The sequence below is a fragment of the Aphelocoma coerulescens genome, chromosome 4, assembly GCF_041296385.1.
Source record: "Aphelocoma coerulescens isolate FSJ_1873_10779 chromosome 4, UR_Acoe_1.0, whole genome shotgun sequence".
In the NCBI taxonomy this organism is placed as follows: Eukaryota; Metazoa; Chordata; class Aves; order Passeriformes; family Corvidae; genus Aphelocoma; species Aphelocoma coerulescens.
This window is the reverse complement of record NC_091017.1, coordinates 53,663,427-53,684,737: the sequence shown is the minus strand read 5'-3', so window position 1 is coordinate 53,684,737 and position 21,311 is coordinate 53,663,427. Positions and strand designations below refer to the sequence as shown.

Sequence of the window (21,311 nt, the reverse complement as noted above, 5' to 3'; positions counted from 1 at the left end):
AAAGACCCCATTTCCTTTCCTGGGCCCAGAAGAGAATGTAGGCTGCAGCCAAAGGGAAAAAAAAAGAAAACTTTTGTGTAAAAGATCCAGAAAATATATATAATGAAGAAGAAGAAGAATGGCTGTAATCAAAGAAAGTGAAATAATGCTGCTGTTAGCATAACACATAGTGAGGTCAAATTCCACCTGTCTATAACATGCTGATGCACTAAGGAATAAATTTTTTTATCACATAATGCCATTCATTATTGCCTTCATTGACTAAGAACATAAAAAATATCATTAATAATAAGGAGAAACTAAGTTGTTGTGATAAATGAGAAAACCCACTCATTGAAGACTTTGATATGCTCTTTGTCAATACTGCATGGGCTACGTGCATCCAGTTCTGTGCTCATCTGTATGGTTTGCACACTGCAATCAAAGTAGACCAGTGCAGAGTTGATCAGGTGCAGGGTGTTTATTGATAACTGGAGTCATGAAATCTTTAAAATACACTAGAAGACACAACTCTGGATAGGCAAAAGAGATTTTGATGTGTCAGGTTACAACTGTTTTTAAAAAGTCCCATCTTGCGGTTTACATTTCTCATGTAACAATTTACTGAAACAAAATTATGCTGAGAAATGTTAGATATTCACTAATCAAAGGCTGTACTCCACATTACATACTTACAGCTGCCAAATTTCAGTGGACATGAGTGAGCATCCATGGGGAAGTCTTCCAAGTGCATTGGACATTCAGCTTGGACTGTAAGCCTAAAAGGCAAAAGACCACTCTGCATTTAAGTCATTTAGCAGGACAAGAAAATCAGTTCCACAGAAGTGAACAGAGTTCATGCCGATCTAGTAGATTAAATTGAAATTTTATATTAAACTAACAAGAATTTAAATCAGCTTTTACCTCTCCCATTCTATGTGTTCCTTTGAAAGGCATTTACTTATCACATCAAGAACCTGTAAAAGCTGACCTCAAAATTATGAGCCAAGGGCATTTAAAGAAAAATACAAATTAAGTATTTTCAGGTTGTTAAGAACAGTAATTTTCTTCTCATAATATTCTGAGGTACATGTGGGCTAAAATGGCTCTTAAAGGCTCATTATAAAAGCATCTAGAATACAATTAACTTGCCAAAGAACTGTATTCCAGTCTTCTGAATTTCATTTTTTTACAGTTTCAATGGAAGATATAGAGAAAAACTATTTGTGTTCTTTCAAAAGATTGCTGCTTCTCATTCTCCATGTTACTTGTGATTATTCTTTATGTAAAGTGTGGCCACATATTAACAAAGCATCCACTTTTGCTCATTTTGTGAAAAAACCCCAGCAATATCCCAGTTTCATATATGGGGATCAGTAGAATAAAAAATAATTTAAAACAGTTTGAAGAAAGCTTTTCATGGACCATCCCACTATTGTTAATTTAAGAAAAAAAAACCAAAGAACACCCCTATGTTTCTCCTTCCTATCCTGTAAGTCTCCTCTGGGTAGAGATTTCTTCTCTCATTTTGTATGCCTCTCTTCCTCTTCACTCAGCCTCAAACATCAGTTACATCCTTCTGTACTCCCAGTGGTTCCTAGTCATTGTATTCCCTGCTATTTTCTCCCAGCCTTCCACCAAAAGGTATTTCATGTTTCTATTCCTCCACTCCCCAGGAATGTTTTTCTGAATTCAAGGGGCACTGAGAGATAAGAATCAGCAAGAAGCTGAAGGCAAAGGAAAGAACTGCATGAGCCTCTGATATAAATCACACAATCATTTTATGTAGACACGATAAAAACAGCTGTTTAAAGTCTAGACAAAACAGTTAGAACAGTGCACACATTAACCTCGTACCCTGAGAACCAACAGACTTACAAGTAATGAAAATGGTTAGTTAATTATAATTAATCTGACTCAGCTTATACTTCACAATGGTTTCAAACAGTATTTCCTGTATTTATAGTATAGGATTATTATATCTTCTTCTGGAAGAAGAGAATTTCAGTCAGCTTATACAGACAATAGCTCAAATATTGATTTGAGCCCCAGCAAAAATACAACACATGAGGTCTCAATTTACATCAAGCAAACTTTTCTGAATCTCTCTGACTATTACATTACCCAGCATCAGTAGCAGCCTACCCATCATCACTCCCTATTGTAAGGGTTTCAGAGTTGTGTAGTAAAACTGGGCTTCAAGGATGCTGGCATGGCTGCACGGAGAAAGTACCACAGTACACATTCACTTTAGAGCTCACAGTTTCTATCTTACTCAGGCTGGGGTTTTTAAGTCTACATTCACAACTACTTCAATTGATTAAGTATTGTCCAAAAAAAAAGAAAGAAAATAAGTCAGGGGCTTCTGGCAATTTGGTTAAAAATTTCAAAAAAATTCACATAGGTAACATTATTGCAAAAAGAGTTACCAAAGAAGAAATCAGTCTTATAAAAATGTTGCTTTGTTACACATGGTTTTTTTATAATTTTGCATATTCTATACTCTATTTTCTAAGCAAATTTTAACATTTTATCAGCTAAATATTTATCTAGCTACTAATGATGCACAGGATGAAAAAATTAAAATTCTAAGTAAAATATTATAATTAGACATAAAGAAACAGTAATTACAGAGTAAGACCTATTTTTCTTGTAGCTCTTGCTGGAAAGAGTTTGAGACCTTATTACCTCTTTATTCTTTCTCTGTTTTTTAACTGCTCCTGACCTTAATAATAAATTTACTTAGGGGCTCACATGTTCAGTACAATGGCTGCAGTAACAGGCAAAACTCTCATACTATTTTAATGATTCTAAGACAGAGTTGGTAAACACTATCTGAAGGTCTCAAATAACTTTATTCAGGTGTTCAATATCTTTAATATATTAGAAAAATATGAAAACTGAGGCATGGGTAGGAAAACTGATCTAATTCATTATCAGCCAAGAGATTTTTAACAGAACTGGAAACTAAACATACATTTTCCTAGTTTTTTTTCTCCTTAGAAAGAAATAAAACAAGGGAGAGTTCTCCTGAAACCTGATTTAATTGTTCGATGGAAAAATCACATCAAGAAACAGCATGAGTAGAGAAGAGATGAACAGAGGAACAGACAAACCTCATGGTGTACAAGAGTGTCCCATCGTCTTGGATTCGTAGAAGCTTGTTTGGCATCGTCATGTTATGTGCCACTGACTTCTTCCCGTTGTGAAAAAATGTATCTGGGGTCCAGATTTTGCTGGCCATTAGGTTGTTCAATCGAAGAATGTTCATTGGGCCCTTAAACTTTAATCTCTCATCCTTCCATCTCTGACGGAAGAAAACATCTATCGTGTACTCCTGTAATGGAAAAAATACATGCTTTTTTTGAAACAATGAAACACTAATCTGCTTTCTGAGAACAAAAAATAGAAAACCTCTGTTTGCAAAATTCCCCTGGTAAAATTGTCAAGGAAGAATAATCATCACAAAAAATTGCATAATACTGAGAATAATAAACAGGAAGTCAATGCATTAAGGGTATGATATTCTTCTTCATGATTGGTTTGTTGTTCATGTTGTTTTCATATTGAACTCTTTCAATATTTAGATTTCTGTATCTGATATACAAAGTATCTGTGACATGGGTAACTTCATTAAACACAGTAAGGAAGGAAAGTAAGGAAAAAATACATTAAATAGTTCTTTCAGCATCTTCTCCTGTAGAGTAACCCAGCATTTCAAGAGCATGGAGAATGGCTGAGACTGGAAGTAAGGAAACAAGGCAACCCCTAAAAGGTAGAGTATATACAAGCAGAATGATATAAGATTTCTCTAAAGAGGAATGTAAGGCTCTGTAGTGGTGGATTTTATGAACAAAAGTACATGGGTAGGAAACAATAGCTGATGATTAACAGGTGACACTCACTGCCTGGTGAACATTACTCTGATGCCTAGTCTTGGGAAGGCAGTACAGTCTGGAAAAAAAGGATGCAAGCAAAAATAGACTGGTGACCTAGACCAGATGCCTGTGTCAACCAGTGCTGGGTATTCCATCTGGTGGGGTTTGCTGCTGTTTAGCTGGTTGCTGGCTGGGGTTAAACCACAACACAAGCAAACAACTGATTAAACATTGATAATGTAAATTCATCAACTATCTTCAAAATGGAACTGTAAATGGATTTAATGTTTTGCTACTGTCAGCACAGCACATAAATTGGATATGGGAGAGCTTAAAAACTATGTTGGAAGCAAACTGTATTCAGCATATTGGCAAATGCTACCTTGGTACAATTTTGTTTTGTTGGACAGGTACAAAATGGTCTCATGATTTCAAAGTATTAGTATGCTGCAGCAGTCTGTACTACTGCAACTGCTCTGCACAAACCATTTTCAATAAACGATCTTTGAATGGAAAAGGCCTGATAAAATTTAACCAATATATAACTTTCAAGGGATTTCAATATAAAAGTGACTTCAAAGAACTTATCAGCCTCTATCATTTTCTGCTGGCTCCCTTGTGTGCTGATTAACAAGCATTAAGGTTCTCCATCAGTCATACAGCAATACAAAAGGAGTGCTGACTAGACAGCGACAAGTGACAGCTCTCTTCAGCTCCTTTGGTCTGTGAGCCAAAGAGCTGTGAGGACCTTTTCCAGGTCAGGGCCAGAGGCTAAGGAGAGCATGTGGAATAAAGGAAAGAGAATTTTTTATGTGAAGGAGCATGACAGGGGCAGGAGAGAAAGCAGTTCTAATTACGAACTGCGACAAGTGGGAAGAGGTATTTTGGAAATTATGGATACTTATAAACTAATCTGACAAAAACCAGAAGCTCAATTTTTAGCTATACCAGAAGGTCGTACATTAATGTGATAAAACTTTGTGAATTTTCTAATTAATATTTTAAATATTTAAAATAATATTAAATAAAACTTACGTGACAATACACTGAAAATTAGTTTAGTTTTCTTTAGCTCCATTTTCTATTCTCTAATAATATTTCAGTAAATATATCTCTTTAATACAAAATTATGAACCTCTAAAACATGTCTTTCTTTGATATAATACTCGATTTTGTACAGTCCCTCATCACTGCCAGAGACACTGCCTCATAACAAGTGGTTTGCTCATTTGTCTATGATAGACCACATTCAATTGTCCTCTTTTATTTGCTGATCTATATGTTGTTTTATTTGTTAAACATCATGTGACTTAAAATCCCATTTACAAATAGCAAGTTACCTATCAGTTCAGTTGCAGACAAGGGAAAGTGACAAAATGCATAGTATCATGGAGAATCAGGAGCAGCAGGGGAGTATATGAAATCTGGATATAAATACCAGGTAATTAAAGGAAAACAATTGCCCTAAGAGCTTCCTCATGGTTTTTGTCTGAGGGGCTTACCAATAAATCATTTTTGTGGTAAGATTGATGTTTGAGGTATAAAGAATTGGGAATAAGAGCCTGAGGGAGTAAGACTTTGAAATTCCACTGAAATTCAACAGGAGTGAGTGATATGTCCTGCAGGTTCTTTTGACAAACACCACTGCACATAAATGATTAGAATATAAATCTGAACTTTTTTTGCAATGTTTCCATCAATAAAATCTTCAAAGATCCTGCTTCTTAACTGTCTTCCAACATACATAAAAAGAATTACAAGAGAAATGAAACAGGAAAAAAAGTAGACATGAAATGCCAATAAATCAAAACAGCAACATTTCACAAAAGCTCACATCTGCTGCAAGGCAACAGCTTAGGAAGTAGAATGAGCAGGAAAGAATCTGAACTGCAGCCTTGAGAGATCCTGCTGATAAATCTCTGACTGATCCACAGGTAATGGTTAATGGCTCAAACACTCTTAAGGTAACCACCAAAGGACTTTGCCCACTATGGCAAACTGCATAAAGAAGCAACTGCTCATCTGAGACCACAGAACTCCCCTCTCTCCCTCTCCCCGGTATGCCTCTGTGAATTCCTGGAAATCTGGACAGTAAGTTAAGCCTCCTGATGGGAACTTGAGATAAGATAAAGGTGCTGCTTTTGTCCAATTATCTCAGGTCTAAGGAGAAGTAAATAAGGCTGAGAAGAATGTATCCACAAGAAAACCCAACTCAGCAGATGTGCTGAAAATAAGCCCTGGCTTGGTCTGTCAGGGAGAGACCATAGCCACCAGACTCATTTCTGGGGTCTTCCACTAGAGGACTGTACATGATCCACAGTTGCAACAGATCCATGGTGTTGCAAAAGACAGTATAGAACTCCCCTCCCCAGGAGAGGTGTCTGGGCATTCCCATGTAAACCTGAACAATATTAACCCACTGAACTCTATGTTTCATGGGCTTCCTCCACCCCAGCAGATCAAAACTGATACCATCACTTTGACCAGAAAACACTGAAATTACAACAACCAAGTCTTGTCGTTGAATCCATGAGTGGTGATATCTTTCTGCTCTTCTCCTTTCTTTCTATTCCTTTCTTTTCCTTGTAAATTTTCTTCAGTGTTATTTTTATGTTTTTGTATTGCTATATTGCTATAGCTATTAATAACCAAAATGGCTACATACCTCCTTTCCCCTGCAACCAAAATTTTCCAAAATTAACTTTTTTATGTAGAACCTGAGTTACCCTCACCTTTGGGGTGGTTTGTAACACCATCCAGCCTGTGCTGGAGACCTTTATTTCAGAACATCTCATTTAGAAGATGGAAACACAGAACAAACCAAGGTTTGGTGTGAATGATGATGAACACCTTCTGCTTCTGTTTACCACAACAGTAGTAAAATCTCACATAGTTCTTAAATAACTTAACTTTCTACAGACCTCTTTGCATTTTTTCAGTTGGAAGTACTGGGATCTCAATTTTGTATGAAAGGAAACTAAGGCACAGAGGTGAAATTAATTTGTCAAGATCCATTTAAAATGATTATGAAAAGCAAAATACAACTTCTGCCTCTGCAGTGCTGTATTCAGTGATCCCATGTTCCATTCTGTGCCAAATCTATTCTACTTACGATCATGGATATCCCCATTGATGCTACCATATAAAATAAATGAAAAAATAGGAAGGTATTGAAGTACTTTGAACATAATCAACATGATAAAAAGCTAGCATTATCAAAAGATGCTACATAAAGATTTTGAAACTAAATCCTATTTGATGTATGTGCCACTTTGTGGTAAATTCTGTGTAATGTTTATTTTTCAATCAAGACTAACATTCTGTGAGAAACGCAAATCTGAACTCTAGGAAAAAATACTCCAATTAATACCTGATACTAATTTCATTCATTCTGCAGATGTAAAAAAAAAAAACAACAAACCTATGTAAAAAACCTTGTGCTCTTTCTGGACATGACCTAACCACTCTCCAGTATATAGTGCAGTATCTCCACAAAATCACAGGAGCATAATTCCAGGTCTTCAAAGGACTCCTGCGATCATTTCTAGACAAGAAAGTGTTTCCTACTGTGTGGTGTCTAAAATGGTGCTTACACAGCTAGACTCTAACACAGTACAATTAAACATAACCTTTCAAATATGTATTATAGCACCTTCCATGAAATTTAGGTACAGATGATGAGGTTCTTACTGCAGTTTTAAGAAGCACTTGACCCTCTTCAATGGTCAGAAGAACAAAATGGTGAGGAAATTTCATTCCTCTTTTAATATGGGGTTGTTGTGCATAACAGTATGCACCATAAAAAAGACATTAGTATCCCTGGCAGAAGATTTACCTGACCTGAGTATAAGCAATCTCCACTACATGGTAGTCTTCTTTTTTTTTTTTTTTTTTTGCTAAGGCCAGATTTGTATGGGAAAAGTTCAAAAAACAAAAAACATATTCTTATCCTTTCCGATAATGTTTCGCAGATTTTGGCAGTTTTAGCATCTGGAGTAAAGATGGACATGTTCCAAATATCTCAAAAATTTTAAGTGTCCATTAGAAAGCAGTATTGTCCTGAAGCAGATCGAACATTTTTTTTTTATTACCTTCTAAAACACAGCATTTTGTTTAATGAAGAGTTCAAGCCAGAGTTCCTCATTCCCTACTTGTAAAAAATTTTAATAGTCATTTCTCTAAAGTATGTTTGTCTTTTCCCTGACCACTCTTAAAGCCATTAACTGATATATATATATAACCACAAAAACAAACTTTAAATACTATAAGATATAAGACTTTTAAAAGGCAAATAAAAAAAAATTAAAAACAAGTGAAGGGGAAATGGCATATACAGCTTTTCACTGAGTCCTTAAAACAGTTAGAAATACTGTGGTTGATACACTGATGAGATAAACAGTTCAGATTCATGGACCTAAATCTTACCTAGATAATATAGGAACTGCATATTAATATTTGTTTTTACATCAGTATAATTTCTTAATTTTAATTCTTAAAATGTACACTCTAGTTTTCATATCTGCCTTAAGGAAATGTGTAATTTTACTTTCAGATTTGTTTAAAAATGTTAACAATATTAGTATGTAACTGGTGCTGTAGAATACTAGCATGATTGGTATGCATTTGAGCATCAAAATCACTTTCAAGAAAACCAAGGAGTTTAAACAGAAGACTCAAAAAATGAATTACTCAAAGCAAAATAATCTGCCCGGTATATGCACAACCTGATAATATTCGTCAGTGTGATGAGTGTTTGTGATGCAACTTCTGCAATTCAATTTATTAAACCTGCACACTAGACATTTTCAGTGAATGCTGAAATTAGCTTTACAGTAGGAGGATCACATCATTAGTTGGTTGTCTTAGTGGTTGTCTCTGTGGGCAGATCTATGCAGGGTGCAGATGGCACACAGAAGGAATAACACACTACAGCAGTCTGCATAACCTAGTTCATCATGGTACGGCTTGGCTTCACCTAGGCCCACCCACAAAATTGGACAAACAATCTATCTCACTTGCTACTTTCCTCTAAAAGCAAGCAATTGTCTAACAATATGAGGACTGAAAGAGTTCTCCTCCGAACCTCCTCAAAGCTCCAGTCACAAGCATTGACTACTCAGGCTCTGCACAAGCACTTGTGTATCAACATCAAACCCACTGCAGAGATAAATAAACTGAGTCCATTTCCTCTCTCCAAAACTTACCTTCTGATGTGTGCACAGCACAGAACATAGAAGGAAATAGCAGACAGCCAGAAGTTCCCTTCAGGTCTTTTGGAGTGTGGATCTTACATACTAGTGAATAGAATCCTTGAAAATGTTCTGATGAAGGAGGATTGTGGCTTGAAACGGCCTTGTTGGTTATTTTTTACCAAAACCCTTAACGGCCCTGTTAAAAACTGAAACACTACCCCATCAATGCATTTCAAAGGAACACATATTCATTTTTAAATACATAAAGTAATGTCTGCCAGATACATATGACCTTTAATACTATCAAGAAAATGTGGAATATTTCTAGGGAATTGTGGCATGATTTTTCTCTATGTGAGGAACTCATTTCAAGCCTTTTATTTCTGCCTAATCTGTCAGCTTCAGTCATTTTTGTCTAAGCATTTAATCTAAACATGAAGTATTTTTTAAAAAATTGTAAAAAAATGTGTTTAACCAGTTTGAATGATAGTGTCTAGGGAAAAGAATGTCTTTCTATTCATATTAATGTAAGAAAAGGACCTTCTCTGAATAAATTTTTGTCTCTTTCTTTCCAAATAGCTGCTGTACAGTGAACTCTGAGTCTAAAAGAAGCACCAAGGAGAGATAAGAGGGGCATGTAAAAGATACGAATAGGGATTACTTAGAAGAGAGACTATGGGACATTTTTCCCACTACTGTCACTAAAAATAAAAACACTTCTCATTATCCTTTTTTTATTCAGACATAGAGAAAGAGCAACCCTGAAACACAGTGGATGCCTGGTGACAGGAACAGGAAGCCAAACAAAAGTACAGAGAGAGCTAACGGCAGTGACAGGCTTGGACACAGCCTCTGACAAATCAATCTCCAATATTGATCCACTTGGCAGGATGTTGCACATCCTGAGGAAAAAGACTTCCCAACAGAATAAAAGGACAGAAACTCTGCAAGAGATCATGTGAGATAGTCTCATCAAAATTTCAGCGTATGGATTTAACTTGCAAAAGCAATTACCTGAGCCAATACTAAAAGGAAATAAAGTAACAAGTTCATTGACTTTTCAGAAACATATCAATTATAAAAACAAAACCTAGATGCTCCCCAATGCTCCCCAATACCCAAAAAGTCCAAGTGTATTTACCATTTCTTTTACTCTTTAGCCTTCTCTTACTGAGTTCAAATAATAACTACATAAAAGTAATTGCAGTACTTTTTTTTTATCTTTTTGGAAAAAAAAAAATCTTGATGCATTCCCTTATTCTGTCCAGAATTATATATCATACCACTCCTGTAAAACTTCTCTTAAGTTAAGGAATTCTAGCTAATAATTAGACTTTGAAAGAGCTAAAAATAAGCTGCATAGGTAAAAAACCAAATCAAAATCTGAAATGCAAACTGGAATGAGGAAATCTGAAAAACAGACAGAAAAAAAGAAACAGGATTCCAAGTTCAGTCACTATCTCTAAAGAACCATCCTCAGTTGTAGTGAGGAATGCTGTAACAACCCTTCTGATCATTTCTGTATTTGACTTTCAGTCTTCATTGAAAATTTCTATTCTGGCTATATTTGAAAAATCAGAAACATTTATTGACATTTCAGTTGAAAACTGACGAGATGGAAGTGTGTGTAGTGATGAACTAGCTGTGTATGACAATCTCTACAGAGAAATGTTCCTGTTCCTTGACTTCAAAGTGAAAAACTGCAGGTCTATCATCAAGAAACTAGGAAAAACTTGTTTACAAACAACTTGGGAACAAAGGTGTAACCACAGTAAACAAAACTTCCCAATAACAATGAAAATCTAAGACTGAAAGTTGAAGTACAAAAGTCTCAGAAAGCTTCTTAGTTTTAATATTCAAGCTAAACTGATTCGAGTCCTGCCACCTACTAACCGTGTGTTGTAGGAAAGCTGGGAAGATGTTCCCGTGATAATCAGAAAGACTGTTCTGAGGCAAAATTTGCTAAATCTTGGCAAAGCTTTTTCCACAGTAGACCTTATATAAAAGGTCTCAGTACCTACATAATCTGTCTTACATAAAATAACTATTGCATGAGGAGTAAATAGGTCTCATTTATTGTAGATATATTTTTTTCAATTATGGACATCAGCACTTACTATGTCTATGGCTATGGGGGAAATTTCAGAGCCAAAGTGTCAGAAGAGCCTGTAAAGACACCAAGTCTGAGAAAAAGAGGCAAAAGTACAATGCTTTCAGTGCTGAAATTCAAGCTAGTAGCATATAGAGTTATAACGATGGTAGAGTTTACCAGACTTCAAGTAATTAATTTTTAAAAACAGAAAAAATAATTAGGTTTAATGTTCAATCCTTTTTACCCTACAAATTACAATTCAACCAAGTTTATCCTTTACCTCTGAATTTTCAAATATTAAATATTTTAATTTCACGATAAATGCTTTAATTAGCATCTGTAATAATAATTTAATCCTATAACTCTTTAGAAAATTCAGAGGTGCTTTGCTTTTCAGTTGTTCTGTCCAATTTTTCATTTGTTTGTTTTTCTAAACAATGCAGCTTTTCTTCTCTCAGGCTAATGTCAAAATAAATTTGTATCACTGATTGGGTTAGAAGCCTATAAGGCTTCTAGCATCACAATACTGAACTTAAACATTTCTGAGAAATAACAGCTCAAAAAGACAGAAGAGTGAAAGTAAAATCTGTTTGATCCCATGTTTTGCTTTGCCTTCCTTGATTCTCGCTAGTTTGCAAAAGGAAGTTGAAAATTCTTATATATTGGCATTGTATATTTGACATTAAATAGAGTGGTTGACATAAAATAGCATTTCTTTGACACAAATGATAAAGATACCTAAATACTTTTGTTCATTTGAAGCACATTTTGCAATATTCTCCTGGCCAAGAGTGAACAGATTTGGTAGCTGACTATTTTGGTCAGAACAAAGAGTAGCATCTTTTTAACTTTGTCGAAATGTTAATCCACAACAAGGACCAAATGTTTTTGACTCTTAACACATTTGGAGAAAAATCTCAGCCTCATCTTCTACCTCCTGAATTTATCAATGGCAACTTCAGCTAACTTAAAATCAGTCAAAGACCAAACTCTCCTGGACCTAATTATTTTTTGGCAAAATTGTGATAGTGGAAAAATACAGTGAATGTGAATAAAAACCTACATTCTAGCAATCATACCAAGTCACAGCTTGTACACAATACTATATTACCATTAATGGTAATATGCTTGTGAGGAAAACAGAAACCTCACAAAGTCATAGCAATTCAACAACAAAGGTTAGACTTACATTTTATCAGCTTCGTGAATCATCGCTGTGTGAGAACAGTGTCCTTAGCTCCAATCCAACCCATCACTGCCTGTGTGCCACTTCCTTCTTCCATACTCTAAACACATATTAATCATCTCCCATGTACATGAGTCCCCTTCCTATTTTCAAAAGCACCCCTTTTCTTCTAAGCACCATTATTCTTCACAAGATACTAACCAAGGAGGAAAAAAAAAACTGGAAAATAGATCATGCAAAGCGGTACAGTCACAAACACAATGCTTTTTCTTACTGTAAGAAACCCCAGCTGAAGGAATCCTAGGGGCAGCAATAATCATCAGAGTTTTGGGCAACAGCAATGTTCAGCCTAAAAACCTCATGTGACTGAGGGCCTCATCATTCACATTTTGACAGCAGAGGACCTCAGGGGCTGGGACCCAACCTTCCTGAAAAATCTGTTTGGGATGCTCTGAAAATTCTGGAGGACATGGGCAAGGGTCAAACTATTCTTCCAATGAAGCCTTTTAAAGAGGAAATTTTAAAAATTATAATATCCCAGGGTTTCCAACATTTACAGAAGAAAATATCCATGAATGGTCTGTATAATAGTTTACATTATCAATTCAGTCATGCAGGTCCTAAATGAAAAAGTCCTCATGGTTAATACTCTAATGTCACCTTCATGTTCGACAGAATACATGATGGTTTGGAAGCTATTATTTCAAAACTCACATGTTGAAATTTTCTAATTGACTGCTCATACGTTTCAAAATTATTTTATAATTATCAACAGAACAAGCTAAATTAACCCTGAAGCTTGTAGTAATAAGAATTAAACTGCTCTTACTTATCTATCTACTTATCTGCAAATAAACCTACCCATTACAGCAACAGCTGCTGTTCTGATGCACTGCACTCTGCTTTGATTAACACTTCTGCATAGATCTCTTAGAGCTGTAGCATCAAAGGACCTGACCCCTTACTGCACTGTCTATATGTCTATGCAAATAGACACCCAGAGTTCTCCACACATTTATCCACTGATGTCAAAAGTGTGTTGGGAGCAAGGGAATAGGCTCAGGCAGCTTTTCATTACATTTCCATTTAAGCACAGATGACTTGCGCAGCCTTGGGTAAGTCTCCCCGTGTCTCAGTACTCATCTTTAAAAGTGGATTAGTATCATGTCCCTGTTACACAGGACTACAATAAATGCAAGACTTTACCCCTGTAAAGTCATGAGATACTAGACCAACAAGGTCAAGATGTTCATATCATCTTTGTACATAGCTCTGGATACCTTTTTTACAAAATCATTAATAAAATAAAAATTTCAAAAACCTAAAATCATTAGGAAAAAACACCTCAAGAGAATCAGCAACATGTAATAAAAACAACAAAAAAGTATATTTTTCCTATGAAATGGCCTTTCATGTGAAGCATCACTAATGTATTCATAAATATCAAAACATAACTTGAAAATTGAAGCTATCCCACACAAAAAAACAAACACAAAAACCCACCAGAATATATTCTCCAAAGCTATGATTACCTGTTAGTCAGTAAGCAAATAACTTTTAAAATGTACAATGTACCATGAAAAATTTAGTTTCATAAATTTGTTCATAACATCATAATGTTCCCTGTTTTGTATGATGCATAACCAGAATTTTTTCATAGAAAAAGAAATGTTGCCTGATTTAAAAAATATTCATTTTGAATACCTATGGATACATCTAGGTAGTATTTTATATGTCTCATATATAATAATGAATGTTCAAAACACTTAAAAAATAATTTCGTGCAGGATTGGCAAGGGTAGTGTGGGAGACTGAGATGTTAATGGTTAATGGCTCAAACAATCAGCCATTTGCAAAAGCAGTCAGTGCTTTGCTGAGGAGGAGCCCAGGTACAGAGGGTGCGAGCCCCAGGAGATGACCACGACAATGCAACCTTTGTTTAGCAAGAAGCTGGGGTTTGAGACATATAAGGGAAGAGGCCAAAAAGAAACAGATCCTGTGAGGTGGATTAATACTCTTTATCATGCTGATGTCCTTCCTTACACAAGTGCCTCAGTTGTAAAACTCCCTCCCACCTGGGACATTTACACACAGGCCTGATGTTCATCCCTTCTGATGGGGCACAACTGGCTCAACTACGCTGACTGAGAGGCAGCTGTCATGTCTTAGAAGGTGTCATAAACCATCAAAGACCCCTGAAATGCCCCCAGACTCATTTCTGGGGCTTTCCACCAGAGGACTGCGCACGACCTACAGTGTTGCAACAGATCCACCGTGTTGCAAAAGACAGTCTAAAACTCCCCCACCCCGGGGAAGGTGCCTGGGCATTCCACCTAAAGCCAAGCATATGTTAATCCACTGAACTTTGTGTTTCGTGGGCTTCCGCCATCCCTGATGGGTCAAGATTGTGATCACCACTTGGACCAATGCACATTAAAACTGCAACAATCAAGTCCTGCCGCTATATCCACAGATGATGATATCATTCTATTCTTCTTTTTTTCTCTTTCTTTCTCCCTTTCTTCTCCTAACTTCTCAAAATACACTGTAAACCAGACTAAAAAATTCCTGTCAATGCCTTAGTAAGTGCCTTGTGTCTGGATTTGTTAAGGTTGGCTAAGTTTAAGTTTGCTAAATTAAAATTTATGAAGTACTTACTTTGCCTGGATATTGTTTTAAAATGTGTCATTCTACCTTAATGTTCTAAATTTTGCAAGTAAAAGTTTGTTGTTGAATCTGCTGAGAATTTTGTTCTCTCCTACACATTGCCCAGAGTAAATTAAACAACCTTGCTCTAAACCTGTCAAGTGGACAGGGGCATAAGAGGTAGTTAAGGTAAGTTTGAGATTGTCCTTCCCTTCCCTTTTAGAGAAGCTATATCCATCAGGTCTTCCTACCCAGTGTGAAACATTCTCCCTAATCTCTGTATTATTTGCAGTAAGCCTACAAACAATTCTTTATAATCCAGAGCAATAATCTGAAACTTTCTTTCTTTTTTAACGTCACTGACTTCCTCAAATGCTTACTAAACAATTATGAATTGAAATGAAATTACGAAGGACAGATCTGCAAAACACCACAACCATGTTGATGACCCAGCTTCCAAGCTATGTCTTTCAAGAAGTGTGATTTAGATTTGACTCCCATCAGGTCCTTCAGTCTATTGCCAACATTAAGAGTACTCCTTTCATTCCAGGTTTTCACCCAAGAGGAATCCAGTTCATCCATCTCAAGATTGCTCCAGAATATAAACCCAAATACAGTCAGTGGGACAGTCAGAAGATTTACAGGTCTAAAGTAAACAGCTAATACAAGCACACTTACCATGTAAAGTCTATAAACCAATTTCCAAATTTAGAACTACATGGGGTTAGGCACTTTCTGATTTCAGTGAAATTGTTTTAAATTCATCCACAATAAGTAAAAGAAGAATACAAGTTTAAAGGAAGTTTATATATATCTTATACCATTTACCCATATATGCAAAAGATTCAGGAACTCACCATATCAGTATCTGACACAGGTCCAAAACTGGTCACATAGATGTTAGTGAAGACTTCAGTAATACTATCTGATATAAAAAGAAAAAAAAACAAAAACAAGCAAACATTTTAAATTGATAGCATTTTTTCTAACTCTTTATGCAAGATTATGGGACATTTTGAACAGATTTCTCTCCTTGTTTACTACCCCTAGCCAGCATTCTGTTGTAAATACTGGGGGTTTCTCTCCCACTTCACACAGAGGTTAACACACAGTTTGTCCCACAGAGTAGTTTGTTTCAGTTAAAGAACTATACAATCATCAGCAACTACACACGTATATCCCATTTCTCTACCAACAAGAATAACCACAGCATCTTGGAAGTAACATGGAAGTACAGTTCTAAACACAAAATGCCTTTGTTGCAGAGGTGCTATCTCTGCTGTCACAGATCTCTCCTATTAAAGCCTTTCTAGTTGAAGGCTGTTTTCTACATCCTCAACAGCTTTTCAAAAAAAAAAAAAAAAGACAAGAAAAAGCAATTATTGACTGCACCACATGTAACAGAACAGCATCCTGCTTTTTAATTGGGTGTGGTTTTAAGTGGCACGTATTTTAACATAATAGTTCCTTGCCTTGATACACAATGCTCCTGATACATTGCTGTGGTACTGTGAACACTTTGAGAAAATGTCCTTCCTAATCATTGTAGCCAGACAGCCATGAAATCAGAATATTAGATATTGTACTGCAGGGAAAAATAATTGCTTAGTTTCCTATCTTCAGCTTTCAATTAGGCTCAAAATAGAATGATATTCACTAAGAGGGGTAGTACACACAGGAAATTTCTTACAGCAGTTGCCAATTAAAGTCTGCATTCTAGACAGTCAACACAAGGAATTCTCTGCCTTAAAGCCAGCTGCTGATTGGAAAAGAAAAATTTGAATATAACTAGGTGCAATTTGACTCACCACAGAATTTCCCATTCCCAAAAGTAATACAACTGCCTGTTACATGAGTGATCCTGCTGTTACATTATGATAGTATGTTATATTGTGATTCTATTTCCATATTTAATCATCATTAAATGCAGGTAATTAATAGCTTCTGCTTTCCTAAAAGCTACCTTTTAACAAATATGTGATGTAAACAAATTTTACTTCTAATTATACTGAGGCCAACAGTATAATCCCTGCTCTTTACTGGGAGAAACCAATGGTGCTCACTCATGACAGCATGCCTCTATCAGGCACCAGGAAAAGGCCTGGACTGATCCATGAGCAGCTGCATGGGGAGCAGTGCATTTTCAAAGGGATGTAGCTGCAAAGATACAGTGCTTTCAGACACCCTCCAGAGCATGGGCGAGGAATATTCACCCATTCTCATCTATAAGGAAACTCCCTTCTTCAGCCAAACACTAGAATACAGGACTTCATAATCCCTTCCTAGCAAAAAGAATCTTTTTTCCCAGGATCATGTCTGCTTTCCAAGCGAATAAATAAAGACTGACTCCTACAATTCCTCTGCATGTCCTGAGATATGTTTACTTGTGCGATAGAGACTTCTGGAATCCCTTATGAAGCATCCTTACACAAGCTGAGTTGATTTCTACTCCAAACATCCTACAAACAAATTTTAAATCAGTGGACAGAAAAGTTGCTGAGTCTGCACCATCCTTGGTATTCAACAAGGATAAAGTATGGGTCTGGCTGAAGTATCGTGCAGAAGCCACAAGTACATTTCAGAGGACTAATGACTTCCTGCTGCCCATGGGAGACTCTCCAGAAAAAAAAAATATTATTGTCTCCAAATGGTTACCTGGCACAGACTGGAATGAAATGGAAGAGTGACAAGAGAGCTACTGTTCAGGAGGTAAAATGGTGCTGCAGGGACTAACTGTGAAATTCGGCCTGTACTGCGATGACTGTACAAAATCTTAATTATAATTCCATGAAAAACACTGGTGTTACTAAAATATGACTGGCAATCAAGTATCCCAACAGCAGAGTATCAAGACTAATTTCAAATATACTTGTATAATTTGAAGGGACCCTACTATAGGTAACAAGGTCACTGGGCAAATCTTTACCTGCACACACCCCACCTCCCAAATGCTTGGAAGCATAGTCCTCTTGTAACCTCGCTCTATTGCTATCAGTTATTTGCATCTGATTTATTATTTGACACAGAGGAATGATTTTAATATTTGTATATAACAAACTACAGGGCATGGAATCTTCAAGCTTGCCTTGCATTCAAAGTTTTAATTTTAAAAAAAATCACATATTCTATTATATGATTTCTACACTATTCTGGATCCATCCTTCCATCAGAAATGAGCAAAGACAGAGAGGAGAACAAACATATTGACCACAATTTATGCTATTAAAACAGTCTGTAGATTCCCCCTGTTGGTGTGTGTTAGGAAAGAGAAAAGTACACTACAGAAGAAATGGCAGATTTTTATTTCTGCCTCCTATTTTCCAAATTCTGCATAGTTAAGAACTTTCTATTCCTAGCCTACCATCAAGAAAACAAGTCCTTAAGGACAAAAGAAGCTGAAATGTAATAAATCTTGAATTACTCCTGTTACCCTCCACTGGTGTTAGCAGCCTGAGTGTTGCATTTGTTTCTTCCTTGTTACTTTACACAGTGTTACAATAAAGGTTCCTCTGAATTAAAAAATTAAACTTGGGGGTTCAGAATCAATGTCTACAAAAAGAAAAAATACATCCTCCTTTTCTTACAACAAATATTGTAGCTATTGCTTTGAAGGAGTATATGCTTGTCAAATAAACAATTCAAAAGCACAAAGCACAGTTTCAAATGGACTCTCTAATCAAAATTCATCCAGCAGGCATCACAGTTACAGGCTTTTTATAACTCATATTCTGTCAAGAACAGCACAAGTCATCATACTTAGCCCACCAGAGATTCAAAGTGTTCTGGATAATCAGTTCTTCTGGAAAAGCCAAGGAATATACTCAGCTAAAAGATGTTCAATGCAACATGTGTTTGTGAAATCTAGCTTGTTTTTTCGAGAAAAGTTAAGGACAAGCGTTTTACACTTGGATTATAAAATCTGTTTCCTCGAGTGACATGCAAGCACGTAACTAAAAGACCTGATTTTCAAAAGTGCTTCAATCAACGGAAGCCCATATTGAAAAACAGTCGAGATTTTAAAGGATCCTCATTTATATTTGTGGGCTCTTAAGTTATTCTGAATCACTGCTTTTGAAGGTTATACAAAGAAATGGGAACAGGAAAGGGTAAGGATGTAATTTCTATTTATGATGCTTCTTTTAGGGGAACAAATCTCAGACAAAGAATACAACATATAGCTGCCACCATCTCAGGAAGTACTCTAAAATTCTGCAAATGCTATTACAGCACCATTTCTAACTTGCTTTGGTCAGAAATGTTACAAGAGAAGCTCTATCTGACTTAGATCAAGCCAAAGGTAAACTGACAAAATATAGTCAAAAGAGTTAATAATAAAGGCAGGAATAAAAGCACTTTCCGTGGAAGTAATTATTAAGATCATATTGTACATGGTTCTCAAGCACTGGTTTCTTCTGATTCCCTTCTTACTTGAACTGACATGGTATCATTACTGGAAAAAAATAACAAACAAAGTAAGAAAAAGCAACACATATACCAAATTGCAGAAGATTTATACATCCTTATCTGTCCTTATCTGGAAGGTTTGCTGTGCACTTTAATTACACATAGGACTTTAAAAACGTTAATTAAAACAACTCCTCTATGAAGATAATAATTTTAGTATCCTCAATTTTCCATACTTGGGAAACTGAGGCAGAAGGATTAAATTCATTGTAAGTAAGGTGAAGTACAAGCGTTTGCCAAGTCTGGTTACAGCTGTCCAACACTAAATAATCACACTGGAAAATGTCAACATCATTGTCTTGTCAAAATTAGAAGAGTGGTTCAGAGCTCAGCTAGAGTTGATATCAGTGGTATTGTCAATTCCTTTATGCCAACTCTCCTGCTGTTGGGATACCCTTTCTGATGGTCCGAAATCCTGCTGTCTTGTTCCTCAGTAGAAGAGCTGGCTCAGCTGAAGTAGGCTGCTTGGCAGAGAATTTGCAGCAGCTGAAGTCTAAACCAGCTCAGGCTGAGTGATGGAGATGATCAGAAAAGTCAGATGAAAAGGTTCCTCATGAGCATTTACCAATTTGTCAAAATTGGAAGATTCCACAGAGGCATATAAATTTTCAATGAGTTTTTTTGGTCTGCTTTCTGACAGTAGTTTTTAAATTTTTTTCGCATTCTTTCGTATGTCCCTTCTCAGCTGCCTGCACCCCTGACAGGGAACACAGAGTTCCAGTGTCTGTGATGTGAGGTAGCTAGATGTGCAGGATTCTGCATACCTGAGAGCTCTCCCTTTTCTGGAGAAGACTGAGACATCACCATCTTTCTTGAAATAAATTTCTGAGTATTTCTCATATTTGAGAATAACCTCGATATTACTCATTCCCTCTCTCACCAAAATAATCTACAGTCCTTTCTTCACAGAGAGTAGGGATAAAACATTGATGGCTCATTCTATGTATGTTTAAAATAAGAGAAGAAAGGAGTGTGATCATTGCAAAATCTTCAGAATGAACCATCAGAAAGGTTCCAGATGTTTGTTTGCATGAAGCTGGCTATATTACTGATTAATGTGTCAAGGCTGTTTTCACAAGAAAACAGGCTAGTAGGTTGGGTTGGACTTTTTATTCTTTTTAATTTGAATTTTCAGTCAATAAAGCTGTAAATACAGGTTTTGGGCAGCTAAAATAGAAGACAATCTCTTTGAGGTAATCCAAAACCATTAAAAGTGTTATTGGTGGGACAGAGAGCTTTTAAAATATACATACGCAGTTCTAATGTATACTACAAAAAAAATTCAGACAAACACTATTTTAAACATAGAATTAATAGTGCCTGGGAGAACACTGCAAGGCTGTAACTGAAAGACTGCTACAGCATGCCAAAAATAAAGAAAAGTGAAAATAAAATACTGCTCTTTAATAGTCAACAACAACAACGAAAAAAAAAGGAGGTCAAGTTGCAGTGCTATGGGAGCCTTAACTGAGGATTTCTGAATTTTTGTGGAAATGCTGTCAAAAGCTTGATGTTAATTTAATTGTTTTTCTAAAAAAATTATTTAACTGGAATTGACATTGTTCTGACATTGTAATATGGTCTCCAGGGGCATGCTTGGCAATGTTGCCCAAAGGCCTTGAAAATGTCATTCATAATACAAGTCAGAAATTGCACAGGTGAAACAGCCAGGGTCTTAATCCATCAAACACTGTTCCAACTCAACATGCTGTCCTTATCTGACAAGCTCCTTAGTGTGTCTGTTGGCAGCTCAAGACACTGACTGGCTGGCAGGGAATGGGGGTCAGAGGAGGTCATGCAATATGGAGCTGTAAAAGCAGCAAAATCCATGGGAACACAGATATTTCAAAATTGTGTTCTGACAGTTCTTTATT

General features: G+C 36.2%; 1 protein-coding gene across 1 annotated transcript in view; it reads right to left on the bottom strand.

The window, feature by feature from the left end:
* GABRA2 (gamma-aminobutyric acid type A receptor subunit alpha2) overlaps positions 1-21,311 on the bottom strand; it is a 57,713-nt gene that overhangs the window by 16,377 nt on the left and 20,025 nt on the right. The window contains exons 3-5 of the mRNA XM_069012175.1: positions 15,831-15,898; positions 3,096-3,316; positions 676-758 (exon numbers count right to left, since the gene is read on the bottom strand). Of these exons, the coding sequence (XP_068868276.1) occupies positions 676-758; positions 3,096-3,316; positions 15,831-15,898 (372 nt within the window). The remainder of the gene's footprint in view (positions 1-675; positions 759-3,095; positions 3,317-15,830; positions 15,899-21,311) is intronic.